The 15,755-nt window shown below is 37.5% G+C and overlaps 1 protein-coding gene across 1 annotated transcript in view; it reads left to right on the top strand.

Annotated features, from left to right (window-relative positions):
* The window catches only part of ipo11 (importin 11), a 169,761-nt gene that overhangs the window by 106,310 nt on the left and 47,696 nt on the right, over positions 1-15,755 (top strand). Inside the window, exons 23-24 of the mRNA XM_079898081.1 lie at positions 9,033-9,112; positions 10,064-10,144. Coding sequence (XP_079754207.1) covers positions 9,033-9,112; positions 10,064-10,144 — 161 coding nt within the window. The remainder of the gene's footprint in view (positions 1-9,032; positions 9,113-10,063; positions 10,145-15,755) is intronic.

Here is a 15,755-nt window from a genome sequence, read left to right as displayed (position 1 = left end):
CTTTTTTTTTTTTTTTTTTTTTTTTTAAGCTTCGTTGCATTCACTAATGTTTTTTAAGTGTCTCACACCATGAGTTTGCATTTAAGACATTGTGTTAAGTTAAGTTAGTAGTTAGTTAGTAAAAACATTCTATTTTAATCCATTGCTCTCTTGCCAGCCATTTTGTATGTGTCTGTCCGCATCCTAAGAAATGATTTGGGGTCAGGTGAACGCGCAAGTCAGCTAGTTGTTCAGGCAAACTAGTCAGGTTTAAAATATGTAGTTGTACTTGTTTCTGTTGCAGTGCTGCTAATATTGTTGGCTCATGTCTGATAATTACCTGCTCTTTTTGTCATTTGTAATCTATGTTCAATCAAGTGTCCAGTAAATGTATAAAAGTTTTTCTACTCTTCACATTATATTGAAGATTTTTTTTCAGTAATTCAGTCATTTAACCAGTAATGCATTTTCCTTAAAGCTGTAGTCTACGATGTTGAAAATCGGCCGAGAAAGCCTGAGACAGTTGGGAAGTTTTAAAAAACTCATCCCGCCCCTCCACACACACCCCCCTCCCTTCTGTGCTACCTGATCCCTCCCACCGGGAAACGACCTAAATAACGTCACTCAGTCAAGCTGTGATCACCGGTAGTAAACATTGGCGCATCTTGTTCAAATTCCGATCGGCTCGAACAGAAACTGAATATATACTGAAATATATTCAAGCACTTCAAGAAATATAATCACTTTGACCCGTGATAGGCGATGCTAAACGGCTAACATTCCAATGCCGACCGGCAGCATAAGCATGTTGTCAGACTGATAAAAAGCTATTTATGTAACACCTCACACCATAAAAGTAAAAAATAAATGCTTACCTGCTCAACAAAAAGTCAGCCGTGTCAGCGTCGTTTTTTTTGGTTTGTTTTTTCTCCATTGCTGAGCTGATGCTACTTTGCTAGCTACCATAGACTGTCAGCTGCTTGCCCGCGAAATTTCATGACGCAGGAGGGGGGCGGGGTGGGGTGCGGTGGGGTGGAGACGCGAGCGTCAAGAGGAGCGGGGGATTGGATGAGAGCAGTTGACCAATGTAAGCTGTCCGGCCGGACAGCTTACATTGGTCAACTTCTCTGCAGCTGTACACCCAATAGAGTGAATGGATTTTTTTCATTCTTTTTTCTCTTCATATTGTTAGGACTGTACTGTAGAACCATAACCAGCATCTAAACGAGGTTATTAATAATGAACAATCTTTGAAATCGTAGACCATAGCTTTAAGATTTAAGTACTTAAAAAGAAAGAAGTTCATAGTTAAATAGTAAAGGCCATTTAATTGCCATTCAGGTTTCTTATAAAGCCTATATAAAACTGAAAAAAAAAAAAAGTTGAAATAGATTTGAATAGCAGCATGTTTAATCATGCCTTAATGGAGTGGTCATTATTTTCTCAGAGGGAGCCCGGTTTAGTCAGAGCAAGATTAGCTTATAATTCTGTCTGACTGCATTAGTCCATGAATTCCTAGCTAATTATTATATTTGAATTCAAACTCCACAAATGTTCATTTTACAGTTCCCTGTGGCATCAATAATAGATTTCAGAGAATCTTAGCACTTTGTTCTTTCCCTGAAAAGAATCATCTATAATACTCAGATTTAGCTTTGGTGGTCCTCCATGGCATCTTTACAATAAGTTACAGTGAGGAAAATAAGTATTTGAACACCCTGCTATTTTGCAAGTTCTCCCACTTGGAAATCATGGAGGGGTCTGAAATTGTCATCGTAGGTGCATGTCCACTGTGAGAGACATAATCTAAAAAAAAAAAATCCAGAAATCACAATATATGATTTTTTAACTATTTATTTGTATGATACAGCTGCAAATAAGTATTTGAACACCTGTCTATCAGCTAGAATTCTGACCCTCAAAGACCTGTTAGTCTGCCTTTAAAATGTCCACCTCCACTCCATTTATTATCCTAAATTAGATGCACCTGTTTGAGGTCGTTAGCTGCATAAAGACACCTGTCCACCCCATACAATCAGTAAGAATCCAACTACTAACATGGCCAAGACCAAAGAGCTGTCCAAGGACACTAGAGACAAAATTGTACACCTCCACAAGACTGGAAAGGGCTACGGGGAAATTGCCAAGCAGCTTGGTGAAAAAAGGTCCACTGTTGGAGCAATCATTAGAAAATGGAAGAAGCTAAACATGACTGTCAATCTCCCTCGGACTGGGGCTCCATGCAAGATCTCACCTCGTGGGGTCTCAATGATCCTAAGAAAGGTGAGAAATCAGCCCAGAACTACACGGGAGGAGCTGGTCAATGACCTGAAAAGAGCTGGGACCACCGTTTCCAAGGTTACTGTTGGTAATACACTAAGACGTCATGGTTTGAAATCATGCATGGCACGGAAGGTTCCCCTGCTTAAACCAGCACATGTCAAGGCCCGTCTTAAGTTTGCCAATGACCATTTGGATGATCCAGAGGAGTCATGGGAGAAAGTCATGTGGTCAGATGAGACCAAAATAGAACTTTTTGGTCATAATTCCACTAAATGTGTTTGGAGGAAGAAGAATGATGAGTACCATCCCAAGAACACCATCCCTACTGTGAAGCATGGGGGTGGTAGCATCATGCTTTGGGGGTGTTTTTCTGCACATGGGACAGGGCGACTGCACTGTATTAAGGAGAGGATGACCGGGGCCATGTATTGCGAGATTTTGGGGAACAACCTCCTTCCCTCAGTTAGAGCATTGAAGATGGGTCGAGGCTGGGTCTTCCAACATGACAATGACCCGAAGCACACAGCCAGGATAACCGAGGAGTGGCTCTGTAAGAAGCATATCAAGGTTCTGGTGTGGCCTAGCCAGTCTCCAGACCTAAACCCAATAGAGAATCTTTCGAGGGAGCTCAAACTCCGTGTTTCTCAGCGACAGCCCAGAAACCTGACTGATCTAGAGAAGATCTGTGTGGAGGAGTGGGCCAAAATCCCTCCTGCAGTGTGTGCAAACCTGGTGAAAAACTACAGGAAACGTTTGACCTCTGTAATTGCAAAGGCTACTGTACCAAATATTAACATTGATTTTCTCAGGTGTTCAAATACTTATTTGCAGCTGTATCATACAAATAAATAGTTAAAAAATCATACAATGTGATTTTGGGATATTTTTTTTTTTAGATTATGTCTCTCACAGTGGACATGCACCTACGATGACAATTTCAGACCCCTCCATGATTTCTAAGTGGAGAACTAAGAGAGAACTTGCAAAATAGCAGGGTGTTCAAATACTTATTTTCCTCACTGTATGTAATATGATGGCAATGAATGCAGACATTACGATTGTGTTTGCGTGTAAGTGGTTTCATTTTGATTTATACAGTATGAGTGCCATTGTCACACTTAAATTGACGTCACACTTTGCTGTCAGACATTGCCAGCTTTTTTGATCTCAAAAACAAGCTTTGAAAGAGATGATGAATGGCAATTAACAATGCATATCTGATATTAATTGTAATGTATAATATTCTCTGAATGGTGTTTGGTTTGGCTGATTTAATCTCTGCAACCAGACCTGCAAAATGCCATAGGATCAGCATTTTTCCATTATGAGCTCTAACTCCATGTGGCCTTCTGAAATGTTGACACTTAGCTTAATAAGGTTTTCAGGAATGTAATTAACTTCTCAATTTGCGACAGCAGAAATTAATTAGTGGTGTAAATACTCCTGCTATGGCACTAGGAATAAATTTAACACTTCAGAGTTTAGCATAAAGAAAACCAAAGCAAGTATTTACAAAAACTATGGTAATGGTAGTGGGCAGAGATGTTATTGTTGTTTTTGCCAATAATGGTGCTGTTTTGATTTATATTGGGGTGTTTTTTTATTATTATTATTATTTTCAATTTATAGCACACTTATGCCTTCAGGGTGATTTTTATTCTTAAGTTATTACATCAAAAAAAACATTTCAATATTTATTGAGTGGCAATGATTTATAAAAATAAAATAATAATAAGCGTTGATTGTCCCACAACTGTCATTTTCATTAACAGAATGCTATTAAACACATTACACATAATTTGAAATATGATAGAAATTGCTTTCACACAAAAAATACTATTTTATTTACTTATTCTTTTTTTAAATACTTTTTTGATGTTAAACAAGAATGAAAGCGTGGCTGTGAGGGATGGACATCTCTCAGTGGGTTGTACTGTTATTTAATGTGTTTTTGGATTGTTCTGCTGATGACACACTGCAAAAATATCTTTCTGAGAAATTTCAGTAGGAAAAAAAAAACTCCAGTCAATATGAGCTGTGGAAAATAAGTGATCTAGGAGCTTTATATAACTTTTTACAGCGGATGCCATTGAAAACACGGTAAATCTATCCCTCACAACCTCGCTTTCATACCTGTTATGGTGCTGCTCTGAATAAGGTCTATTGACGTCACTTTGATGGAAATCACAGCATCAGACCTCCACTTATATTCATTGTGCCGGTTCATATATTAAATCAGATTTGTTTACCCATAGTCTGAAAAATCACTGCTGACTAATTGTGAAATAGCAGGATTGTAAGTATGTTCCCTGATTCAGATTCAAGTTCTTTTTTCCCCTCCATCTTATTTTCAGTTGTTCAGCTCATTGTGTATCTGTGTAATAACAGTGCTCATGACACACTTGTTACGGTGCTCTAGAGGCTGAGCAGAGCTGCCGTTCTTCTGATGACATCAATATTCATGAACTGCACGAGATGGTATAAATTAAATTGTTTCGTACCTCATCATCGTTAGATGTCTGTGAATCACGGCGAGGGGAAGCGGGGGAGCTTCAGAAACTATTTCATTTATTTATTGTAAAATGGGAACGATTTTAATTTTATTCAAATGATTTGAAATCCAAGCAGTCTGCGGACTGCGTTCCCATGATAGTGCGGTATGAAGAGGAAGCGTAAAGTGCTCTTGTACAGGAAATGGACCACTCAACACAGTTGAACAAATCCCATTTCTGAGAAACCAGCTGCTTTATCTGAACTGTGTCAGGGTATATATGCTTGTGTGTGTGTGTGTATATATATATATATATATATATATATATATGTGTGTGTGTGTGTGTGTGTGTGTGTGTGTGTGTATATATATATATATATATATATATATATATATATATATATATATATATACACACACACACACACACACACACACACACACACACACACACACACACATACGGTCATGTGAAAAAGAAAGGACACCCTTTAGAATTTTACGGTTTTACGTATCAGAACATAGAACTTATCTGGTTGTTAACAATTCTTAAAATTAGGTAAATACAACCTCAGATGAACAACAAAAAAAGACATATTACACATGTCATTTTTTATTTGAACAAAAATAAAACAAAAATGGGAATGCCATGGGTGACAAACTAAGTACACCCTATGATTCAATTGCTTGTAGAGCAACTTTTAACAGCAATAAGTTGAAAGAAACGTTTTCAGTATGACTTTATCAGTCTCTCACATCGTTGTGGAGGAATTTTGTCTCGCTCTTCTTTACAACGCTGCTTCAGTTCATTGAGGTTTGCAGGCATTTGTTTATACACAGCTCTCTTAAGGTCCCGCCACATCATTTCAATAGGGTTGAGGTCTGGACTTTGACTGGGCCATTGAAACATTGCAACAATTCAGCTGATCTGTTGTAGATTTGTTGGTGTGCTTGGGATCATTTTCCTGTTGCATGACCTAATATCGGCCAAGCTTTAGCTGTCGGACAGATGGCCTCACATTTGACTCTAAAATACTTTGGTATACAGAGGTGTTCATGGTCATTCAATGACTGCAAGGTTCCCAGGTCCTGTGGCTGCAAAACAAGCCAAAAATCATCAACCTTCTTTCAGTGTGATTGACACTTGGTATAATGTGTTTGGGCTGGTTTTCGCCAAACGTGGCGCTGTGCATTATAGCCAAACATCTCCACTTTGGTCTCATCTGTCCTTTCTTTTTCGAGAGAATAGGCTTTCTCCTTGCAACCCTTGCAAACAAGACACACTTGTTCAGTATTTTTCTAATTGTACTGCCATGAATTTTAAAATGTTAACTGAGGCCTGTAGAGTCTGAGATGTATTTCTTGAGTGTTTTGCGACTTCTCTGAACAGTGCACAGTCTGACCTTGGGGTGAATTTGCTGGGATGTCCACTCCTGGGAAGATTGGCAACTGTCTTGAATGTCTTCTACTTGTGAATAATCTTTCTCACTGTAGAATTGACTTCAAATTGTTTGAAAATGGCATTTTAACCCTTTTCAGATTGATGGGCAGCAACAATGGCTTCTCTAAGAACATTGCCCCGATGTCTTTCCTCCTTGGCATTGTGTTAACACACACCTGAATGCTCTACACCAGCAAACTGCCAAAACTTCTGCTTTTATAGAGGTGATCATGCTTGCTGATGATCAATTAATCAAAGGCATTTGATCAGCATTGTCTGACTGCTACTTACCCTCTTAATTCCGATAGAATCAGTAAGAGTGTACTTAGTTTGTCATCCATGGCTTTTTCATTTTGGCCTAGTTTTTGTTAAATAAATAATGGCATGGTGTAATAGCCTGTGTGTGTGTACATACATGTATGTATGTCTGTGTGTATATGTCTGTCCTCAAGTGAATGGATGGATTCCTTTAAAATAGCCACTGGATTTTCACTGGCGATTTGTGTGTTTTTCTGTCCATCCTGCAGATGAAGGGGCTTGTGATGTTGCATTTGAACTTAACCAGCTCAGAAAAGCAATTTTATCTTCAGATCATCAGATGAGGATGGCAGTAGTGCTGTGTGTGTCACCGAGAGGTTGTGCAGAATGGAGACCCTCTTGACCTTAGAAAAGTACAAAACACGCTACGGTTCCAGGCACAATTGAAGCAGTGATTCTGCCATCTCTCATTACTGTTAACAATATAAGGGTCAGCCCATCCTAAAGCCCTTGGAATTCACCCCAAATCCTATTCAGCCTTTGAGACATTTTGCACCATTTTTTCAGCTGAGGTCGACCTTGGCTTTGTGCAAGGTCGTCTGCAAAGGGAAGCCGGGACAGTTGGCCTTCGCAGTGTCCTGATTTTCACAGTAACCAACTGAAAATAAATTAAAGTCATATTTAACAGGATAAAGGCCACAAGTCAAGCTCAATAAGATCAGCTTCATCTAATTGAAAAAAACTGTGGCAAGGTGATTTTTGGATTCCATAGCAACTGTAGCAATGTAGCAGTAGATGAGTGGCTTCCTTCTTGTTCATTGTTGTGCCAATGTGTATTGATATAATTATACTATAACTGCTGTATGATTATCTCTCTATCTTTGTTTACATCCTGTTTTTCGGTTGAAGTCCAAAGTAGTCGATTGCCGAGTTCACGCGCGTGATCATAGGTATTAAACCTATGCGTGTGAACTCTGCAATCGACTACTTTGGACTTCAACCGAAAAACAGGATGTAAACAAAGGTATTTGCGCTGGCTTAAATAACATCATTTTTATACATTTCTTTCACATCTACTGCAGTCAGACTCACTCGTGTTCACTCAGAAGGAATCACTCACATTTTCTGTGCACTTGTAATGACACATCAAGGATGTTAAGAGGCTAAAAGCAGGTTTAGTACTTGCCCCATTGAAGTCAACAGGGTGCAAATTTTAAAAATAGAATAACTCGGTGTAGGCAACACCGATTTTTGTCGTTGTTCTCTGTATTGACAGCACTCCAAATGTACAAAAAAATGAGCTCAATGTTAAAATTGACCGGAGTTCTCCTTTAAAGCTTAGTGTACTGTAACCTTAATTTATGCACTTCACTAGCACCCCAAAGGGAAAATAGAGAAATTTGAACAAGGGCTAATCAAAATTAATTATTTGATAATTATTACAAAAAAATACTGTCAAATGTACAGTAGATGGGTTCAATAAATGCATCTAACAATATTTTGCACAAGCATTAACTGTTAATCTTTTTTATTAATTATTTTAATATATACACTCATACTCCTGTACAAAAAAACAATGGCTAAACACAAAGCATTTAATTTTCTTAACTACAAACTATTGGTCAGGAAATTAACAAAATGTCTGCTATCTCAGAAAAACATCAAAGACAGAATGTTTTTGGCAGAATATGGGAAGTTTTATTCGGCGTGGTTCAGCAGAGTTGAATAAACACGAGATGCATGGTGATGCTCCAGAGCGGTGTCTTTGAAAATCTGGTGAGAAATATATAAATAAATGCATCTCTATTACAAGTGAAGCATGGAGGAAGAGACTGTGTCATTTTGTATCGGTGAGCTACTTCACTGTGAAAAGTCATTTAATGCTTTGAAGAACAAGAGAATATTGCAGAATGGCTTGCTTCCCACAAATGAAAAGTTGTTATCTGAAGAGGAATGATCAGAGAAATGATTTTTCAACAAGACAATGCTCTTGTCCAAATTGCAAAGACAACCTAGAAGTGGCTTGAGAACATGTTTTGATCTGAGTCCAGATTTGAACCACAAATAGTGAATATTTGTCTCGCATTAAGCTCAGATGAACTGGGAGACATTTTTCAACCACTCATGAGCTTTTTTAAGCCATTAACATTGAGTGGAACAACACTGGCTCTTCTTTCTGTAAAAAAGCTGTCTGCAAATTGGGGAATGCTATTCTGTGCGAAGTTACTTTATCTACAGTATTTGTGCAAGTCTTGGTAATTCCCTGACCAGTGACCAATCAGAATCAAGTATTTCACAGAGCCGTGTAATAAGTGAAGGTAATGTTTGCCACTGCAGTTATTATCTTGTCTTCTATAAAGGAGTGAGAGTTATCGATGAGACAGAGTAGCAGTGTTTTAAAGTTGTCTGTGCTCCAGACTGCTGTTTTGTTATATGAAATGTCTGTCTTTCCACATACCGCTTCTGTCTCCCTCACTGCTGGTGTTCATGTTCTCTCCCAACTGTTATTTTTCTCTGAGATATTACTCTTGTGATATTGCTTCACCCTGGTTTCATTCTTATTTTGTTTCTCTATTTCAGAACTGAGCTCGGAGAATGTGCGCACTTGCTTTCAGATCATCAATGCCTACATTTATCTCTCTGCTACAGATTTCTTACAGGTAGGAGTAAAAACGACTTCAAATAAGAGGAAATTCAAAGAAGATTGGAATGACTGTGTGAACGTAACCTTATTTGCACCTTCTCAAAAGGAATAAATCTTAACGGACTACTGTGTGTGTGTGTGATGTTTCAGTTTTAATTATTGCGTATAATCAGTGACTTCTACAGGATCATTCCTGTTTGGAGGATCATTTTAAGTTTTGTAACGAAAAAAATAAGAATACATTACTAAAAGACTTTCAAACTTAGGCAATTTATAAATTCTAAGTAAGTTATGTACACGACAATGAGTAAACGAACAGGATGTGTAACATGATGTTAATAAAAAGCTAAAGTTAGCTTAAATGAGGATGGTAACATGTTAATTTAGTTAATTTAGATTTTTTTATTACCATCTTTTGGTTGGAAAAATTGACTGCACCTGTTTCTTTCATTTTATAACAACTAACGGAATGAAATGTTTTAACAAACCATTATTTAAATTAAAACCAGACTAACACCACAGAACATCTTAGAATGAATTAAATCCATTGCTAATACATAATGATGTTTATGTTGTCATTTTCCCGTCAAAAATGGTGTTGCTTTCTGGAGAAATTATGTTATTTGTCTAATAAACCGCCTGTTGTTATTTAAATTAACTCAACGGATTAAGTGGGGTATTTCGAAGATGTTTTGTTGGGAAACTTGTAATTGTAAAAATGCTAAAACATTTGAAATATTTCTCATAAAATATTTTTAAAAAGAAATAGAAGTTGATGGAAAAAAGGGCAACAGTCTCTCAAACTAAAGCAGGAAAATCATTTAAAATGTGTTCAACCATGTTTTCATGAAAACTTTTTTTAATTACATGTCAATATTTTATCCAATATAATAAGAATACAGTACATGATGTACTTCATAACAGAAATGTTTGTGCCCTGTTTTTACACTCGTCTCTCTTTCTCCAGAACTATGCTGAAGCTCTGTGCAGATCTTTCTGTGAACTTCTGAGAGACATCACCACAGAAGGGCAGGTCCAGGTTTTGAAGGTACGACTCAATCCCTAACACTCTTTCGCAAACAGCCTGATCCATCCTTCCTCTCAAGGCTCTTTTGTGCTTGTCTTCTTGACGCTCCGTATTGAAATGTAGTGCCCTGACACTGCTGCAGAGTAATGACTAGAGAACCCGTTCCTCAACTCTGTCATTTTGGTTTTGAGTAGACCACAGTCAGCTCAGCTTCTTTCTTTTTTTTTTGAAGCCAATCTCAACTTTGCTTGCTTTACCTTATGCACTAAAGCTCTTAGATCTGACAGAAGAGACGCGCTCTTTGACATCGCCCTCCGTTTTTTCAAACACTTCTCGTTTCCACACCAACAGTTGGGGTGGATTTCTACTTTGAAGAAACGGTGAAAGCACTATTTGCAGGACCCTGCTATTTTATTTTTGACCATTTTAATTAATTCATTTTGCCATGTGACCATTTGGTCCTTGTAGCACAGATAATTATCTTGCAGGGGTCATACTGGAAGAAGCCTGCCTGATGTGGGCTTCAAAGCGAGCTTCTTGTCCGCACTGCAGTGCCGGTCCTCTCTGGTGGTGGAGAGACAGAGTGGCTGTCAGGATGCTGCCATTACAGATAAAGCTTTTCGCTTTGGCCTCCAGGTTCTCCTTCATAGGTTAGCAGATGCTCATCGGAGACCCCAAGCCAATTTGGAGAATAAAACGTTCTTTGCGCCCCCACAGGAAGAGCTGGAATGCATTACCAGAGGTTTTGGATATTTGTTTTTTATGTTAGCATTGTATTGTGACTGCATCATTGTTCTGTCATCTCTTCAGGGTATACTGTGAAACTTTTCTAATTAACTTCAATCATTTTTCTCTGTAGATCCTAAGTAGCATAGAGCGCAGGTGTGCACACGTCTACGCGCTCTGCGTCTTGCGTTGTGCCAACAGGCAGCATCTTTCCACTAGAGTGAAGGCAACTTTAATTGGAAAAAAACAAGCCCAAGGTTATCTGAGACATACACTTGTTTTGTGCCTTTTGACGGTGGGAATCTGCGTCTACAAGACGTTTGTTGAAAATAACAAGTAATGGTATGCTACTGTAGGTGGGAAATCCACAGCATTCTCAACTTGTTTGCATTGAATCCCTGTATACAGCATTATACATTCAGAACCAATTATGGTGGTCGTTTTGTTCCCAACATGTCTTTTTATTTTTTGTCTTTTAAAGATTTTTTTTTTTTAAACATATTAAAAGCAGAGTTGTTTAATTCTCTGATGAATAATTTAGCCCCCATATCATTCCACTTTATATTCTTCCCACGGTGAAACTCAAAATGATATTTTTGGCACAATGTCCAAGCTCTTCTTTTCCATACTCCGAAAGTTAATGGTGATTTAGAGCTCCACATATGAGTTTGCTACAAATACGACTGCAAATGAGATTTGAAAGAGATGACAAATTGGAACATTAGCAGTGAACAGCTTGCATTACAGTTTAAAAGTTTGTGGTCTGGAAGATTTTGTTAATGTTTTTGAAAAGTCTCACTCACCAAGGCTGCATTTATTTGATCAAAAAAAAAACAGTAAAAACAGTAATATTGTGAAATATTACAATTTAAAATAAGTATTTTAATGTATTGTAAAATGGTATTTATTACTGTGGTGGCAAAGCAAAGTTTTCAGCTTTTTTTGTTGATTAGGTGCTCAAAAAACATTTCTGATTATTATCGATGTTAAAAATAGTTTTGCTATGTAATATTTTTGTGGAAACTGTGTCAGTTTTCTTTGATAAATAAATAGAAAGTTCAAAAGAAAAGTATTTATTTGAAACTGAAATCTTTTGTAACATTATAAATGTCTTTACTAACATTTTTAATCAGTAAAAAAATCTCATTATGTTTCTCACTCAAAGATAGCAATTTTTTTTTCTACATTTACATTTAATCATTTAGCAGATACATTTTTTTATTTTATCCAAAGCGACTTACAAATGAGGAGAACAATAGAAGCAATCTGGGCTGGATTTCCCGATAACGTTTTCTCTTAGCGTGCTACGAAGACTCTTAAGGCTTAACTTAACTAAAGGTACCTGTATATCATTTCTAGGCGTGTTCCCCAAACCATACCTTAGGAAGTTGCTTAAGATATACCTTCTTACGTGCGATGGTGCTGAATTGGTTGATATCGATGGCTCGAGAGTCAATTATTCACTCATGCAGGGGCTGCTTCACTGCGTTATTTGAGAAAGTGGTGTTTTTTTAATAAAATAATCACTTCAGAAATAGTTGAAATTGCATTTATTAGGACTCATGGGATATTATGAAAAAATTATAGCCTAGCCTACATATTTTAAAATTGTATCATATATTGCTGCCACAATAACGGCCCATTTCACGTGCTTTCTTCTCTTTCCCCTTTTTGTTTGTTGAGGTGGAGCTGTGATGAAATATTGTTCTTGTAAATACTTTCCAGCATTTCAGTAATAAAAGTGTACATCGTACGTACGGTGCTCGGCAGTGATCAAAAAGGATTTAAACAGTGAATTTTGAAGTGATTTTTTCTTGTAAACTCAGAGATGTGGATGGCAATTAAATCACCAGAAGACAGAAAACAGAAGGTAATTCGGCCGGGGATTTTTACGTGGGTGGTGGGAGAAAAACACTGACATTCTGGAATACGGATTGCAATAAAATCACGGACTAACCCCTGTAAATGTTTGAAAATACCGTACGACCCCACGAGAAACAATTAGCGTCCAAATAGTGCTTAACTGGCAGTAGCCTATATGCTTTTACTGGCATTTGGAAGGGCTCCGTGGACGGCGCCATCTTTGATTTAGCACAACTATTCGCTGCATCGCTGCCATAGTTTGAGCAAACTCCCCACCACAATCATTCCCTTAATAGACTTCTAAGCCTTTAATGCCTAATGGTTTGCCAACTGATGTACCTTTGGATAATATAATTAAAAATCTAACAACAATCAGTGTAATGACAATTTTATTCTTTGCATGAAAATTCTTAGCCTAATTGAACACTGGGTGTATTACAACTTCAGAATTATATTCGTATAGACTGTCAACACTGATAAGGTATAGCTAAGAGTGGCCCAGACCAACCTTTCGAACGTATGACTTGCAGAAGGTGTACTTAACTAAGTACGGGAAACACGCATTAACGATAAAGTACAGCTTAAGGTATAACTTAAGAACGACGTAGCGTTAAGAAGGTTTCAGAAAATCCAGCCCAGACCAACAAGAAGGCAACAGTATACAAGTGCTGTAACAAGTCTCAGTTAGTCTAGCACAGATTTATTTTTTAAATCAGAAGAAAATTGTTTTTATAGAATAGAAAAGGTAAATGCTTTCTACCCTTTTTGAATCTTGACCATCCAGTTTTGTTGAATGGAAAAGAGAAGCAAGGACATTCTGCTTCATATCTCTCTTTTGTGTACAATAATACAGCTTTGGAATTAGTAAATAACTAATTGTTCGTTGAATGGTTGATCTGTTAACATTTAATGAGTTTGTACGTATCAAACAACCTTTCAGACTTGCACCTCTCCGTTTGCTTCTCTACATGGGAACTGTTCTGAATGCATTAAAGCAACTGTGTAGGCAGTGAAAGTCTCAGACGTGTGGGAAGCCATTCGATTAACCTCACAGAGCATTCCCTGCCTTCTTACACCTCAGGTAGCATGTTTGGCACGTAAATCATCACCAATCACCCATGGACAACAGCTTTGTAACTCCCTAATTAACTGTTAATTTATATTAGCAGTATCTGGAGGCACTACTTTCACTTTATTGATATTTTTAATTAATCTTCTCAGTAAAATGTGTTTGGAGAGATGTCAGTTAAGTCAAAGGCTAAAGGACAATGAGAGATGACAGGCCATTTAACTCTCCTATGGTGTACACGATTCAAGGACTATACAGTTCATGTTATTTCATGACAGAGTCAAGAGGAACTAATTTTAAGGTACTTCTGTAAAGAGTACTCAAAAATCAGACAGAGATGTTGCTCACCGTGTGAATAGGATTTGTCAGGCTTAAGAGGATAGTTCAGCTAAAAATTAAAAGAATTTCATCATTTATTCACCCTCGTGTTGTTGCAAAAAAAATTTTTCTGTGGAAAAAAAGGACAATCTGTTCTGAACTATTCTATTCGATTACAATGAGAACTAAAGCTTCCAAGCTTTAAAATGGACACAAAAGCACCATAAAAGTCTTTACTGTCAGTTGAATTGATCAATATTATTATTTTCTGTAAATAAAACTGAATGGTAGTGTAAATTCAGAAGATTTGTAAAATAGTGCACAAGGTTTGAAATGACATGAAAGTGAGTAGATGAAGCTAAATTGCCTTTTTAAGGAAACTTGCATGAAACTAGGGCAGCATGTCAGGCTAGTCTGAATGATTTCTAGTGAGGTTTAGGAAAATGTTTTTGGCCTTCTATCCGCCCTGGCCAGGACGTCTGCTGGGAAACATGTGGTAGTTTGTGATTGATTTGAAGAGCAAACCGTGCAATTGGAGCCAAGTACAAGTGGGAGCCCGTAGGGGCACCCTTGGATGCTCACACACACACTGACCACCAGCTTGCATACTGTCAGTGCTCAGATCCTTCCTTTGAGAAACATTCTTACAGCTGCTTTTAGCAGAACTGATGTGGTTAGTGCATCTCTATATGATGGAATGTAAAATAAATTTAAAAGGTTATGCTCTGTCAACAGTTGTAGCATGAAGTTGATTACCACAAGAAATCATTTTGACTCATCCCTTTTTTATTTTTACAGGGTGTTGTTAATGTAAAAATAAGTCCTTAGTTTGCATTAAAATGTCTTAAATCCATGTTTCAGTGGTCATGTTTCAGTGAAGATTTATATTTTATTTTCCAAATCACAAAACCATGTCACTGTGTTGCACAAGCGTACAGTGTTTTAGAGCGGCTCGGTTCACAGTAGGGCTGCACGATTTTGAGAAAAAACCTAATTGCGGTTTTTCTGACAAATATTGCGATTGCGGTGCGATTTTCGATATTTTTGGTTTTATTTATTTTAAAGCTTGAGTAAGCAAACTGTACTTTTTATGTAATTTATGTAATAAATATAACCTTATTGTAAAGTGTTACTGATTAGTTATACACCGATTCAGACGTCTCCTGAGTTCAGTGTTGGAAAGATCAGTTGTTTTAACCATTCATTAAAATGAATCGGTTCAAAGGAGTCATTAGTTCACGAATTGGACGTGTCATGCGCGTTGTGTGATTATCCCAGCAGTTAGGACATGGACATCCAAGATTTCTGTCAACACAGAAAACATTTCATCACTGGATATTTTTTCCGTTTAATTAAAGAGTTTTTTTTTTTTTTTTTTTGTCAGTTAAATGTCCGGAACGCTTTTCAGTTCAATTTATTTAGCACAATTCACACCCAGCGATAATTCAGAAAAAGAAAAAAAAATCTCCGAATGATCCACATGAAACTTTGGTCTTCCGACCTTTTACCACCGTGTCGATTTATTTTGATTAATATGTGCGAGGGAGAGAGAGCAAGACAGCGCTTAGTTTGGAGACGGTGAAGTCTTGTTTACATTTTCGCCTGGCTCCGAAGAGAGAGAGAGAATGCGCGCGCGCGCGACCGGCTCTCTCTCTC

Source organism: Squalius cephalus (genome assembly GCF_949319135.1).
Source record: "Squalius cephalus genome assembly, chromosome: 16".
Taxonomy (NCBI): Eukaryota; Metazoa; Chordata; class Actinopteri; order Cypriniformes; family Leuciscidae; genus Squalius; species Squalius cephalus.
The sequence above is the reverse complement of the archived record's forward strand: the minus strand, read 5'-3'. Positions and strand labels throughout refer to the sequence as shown.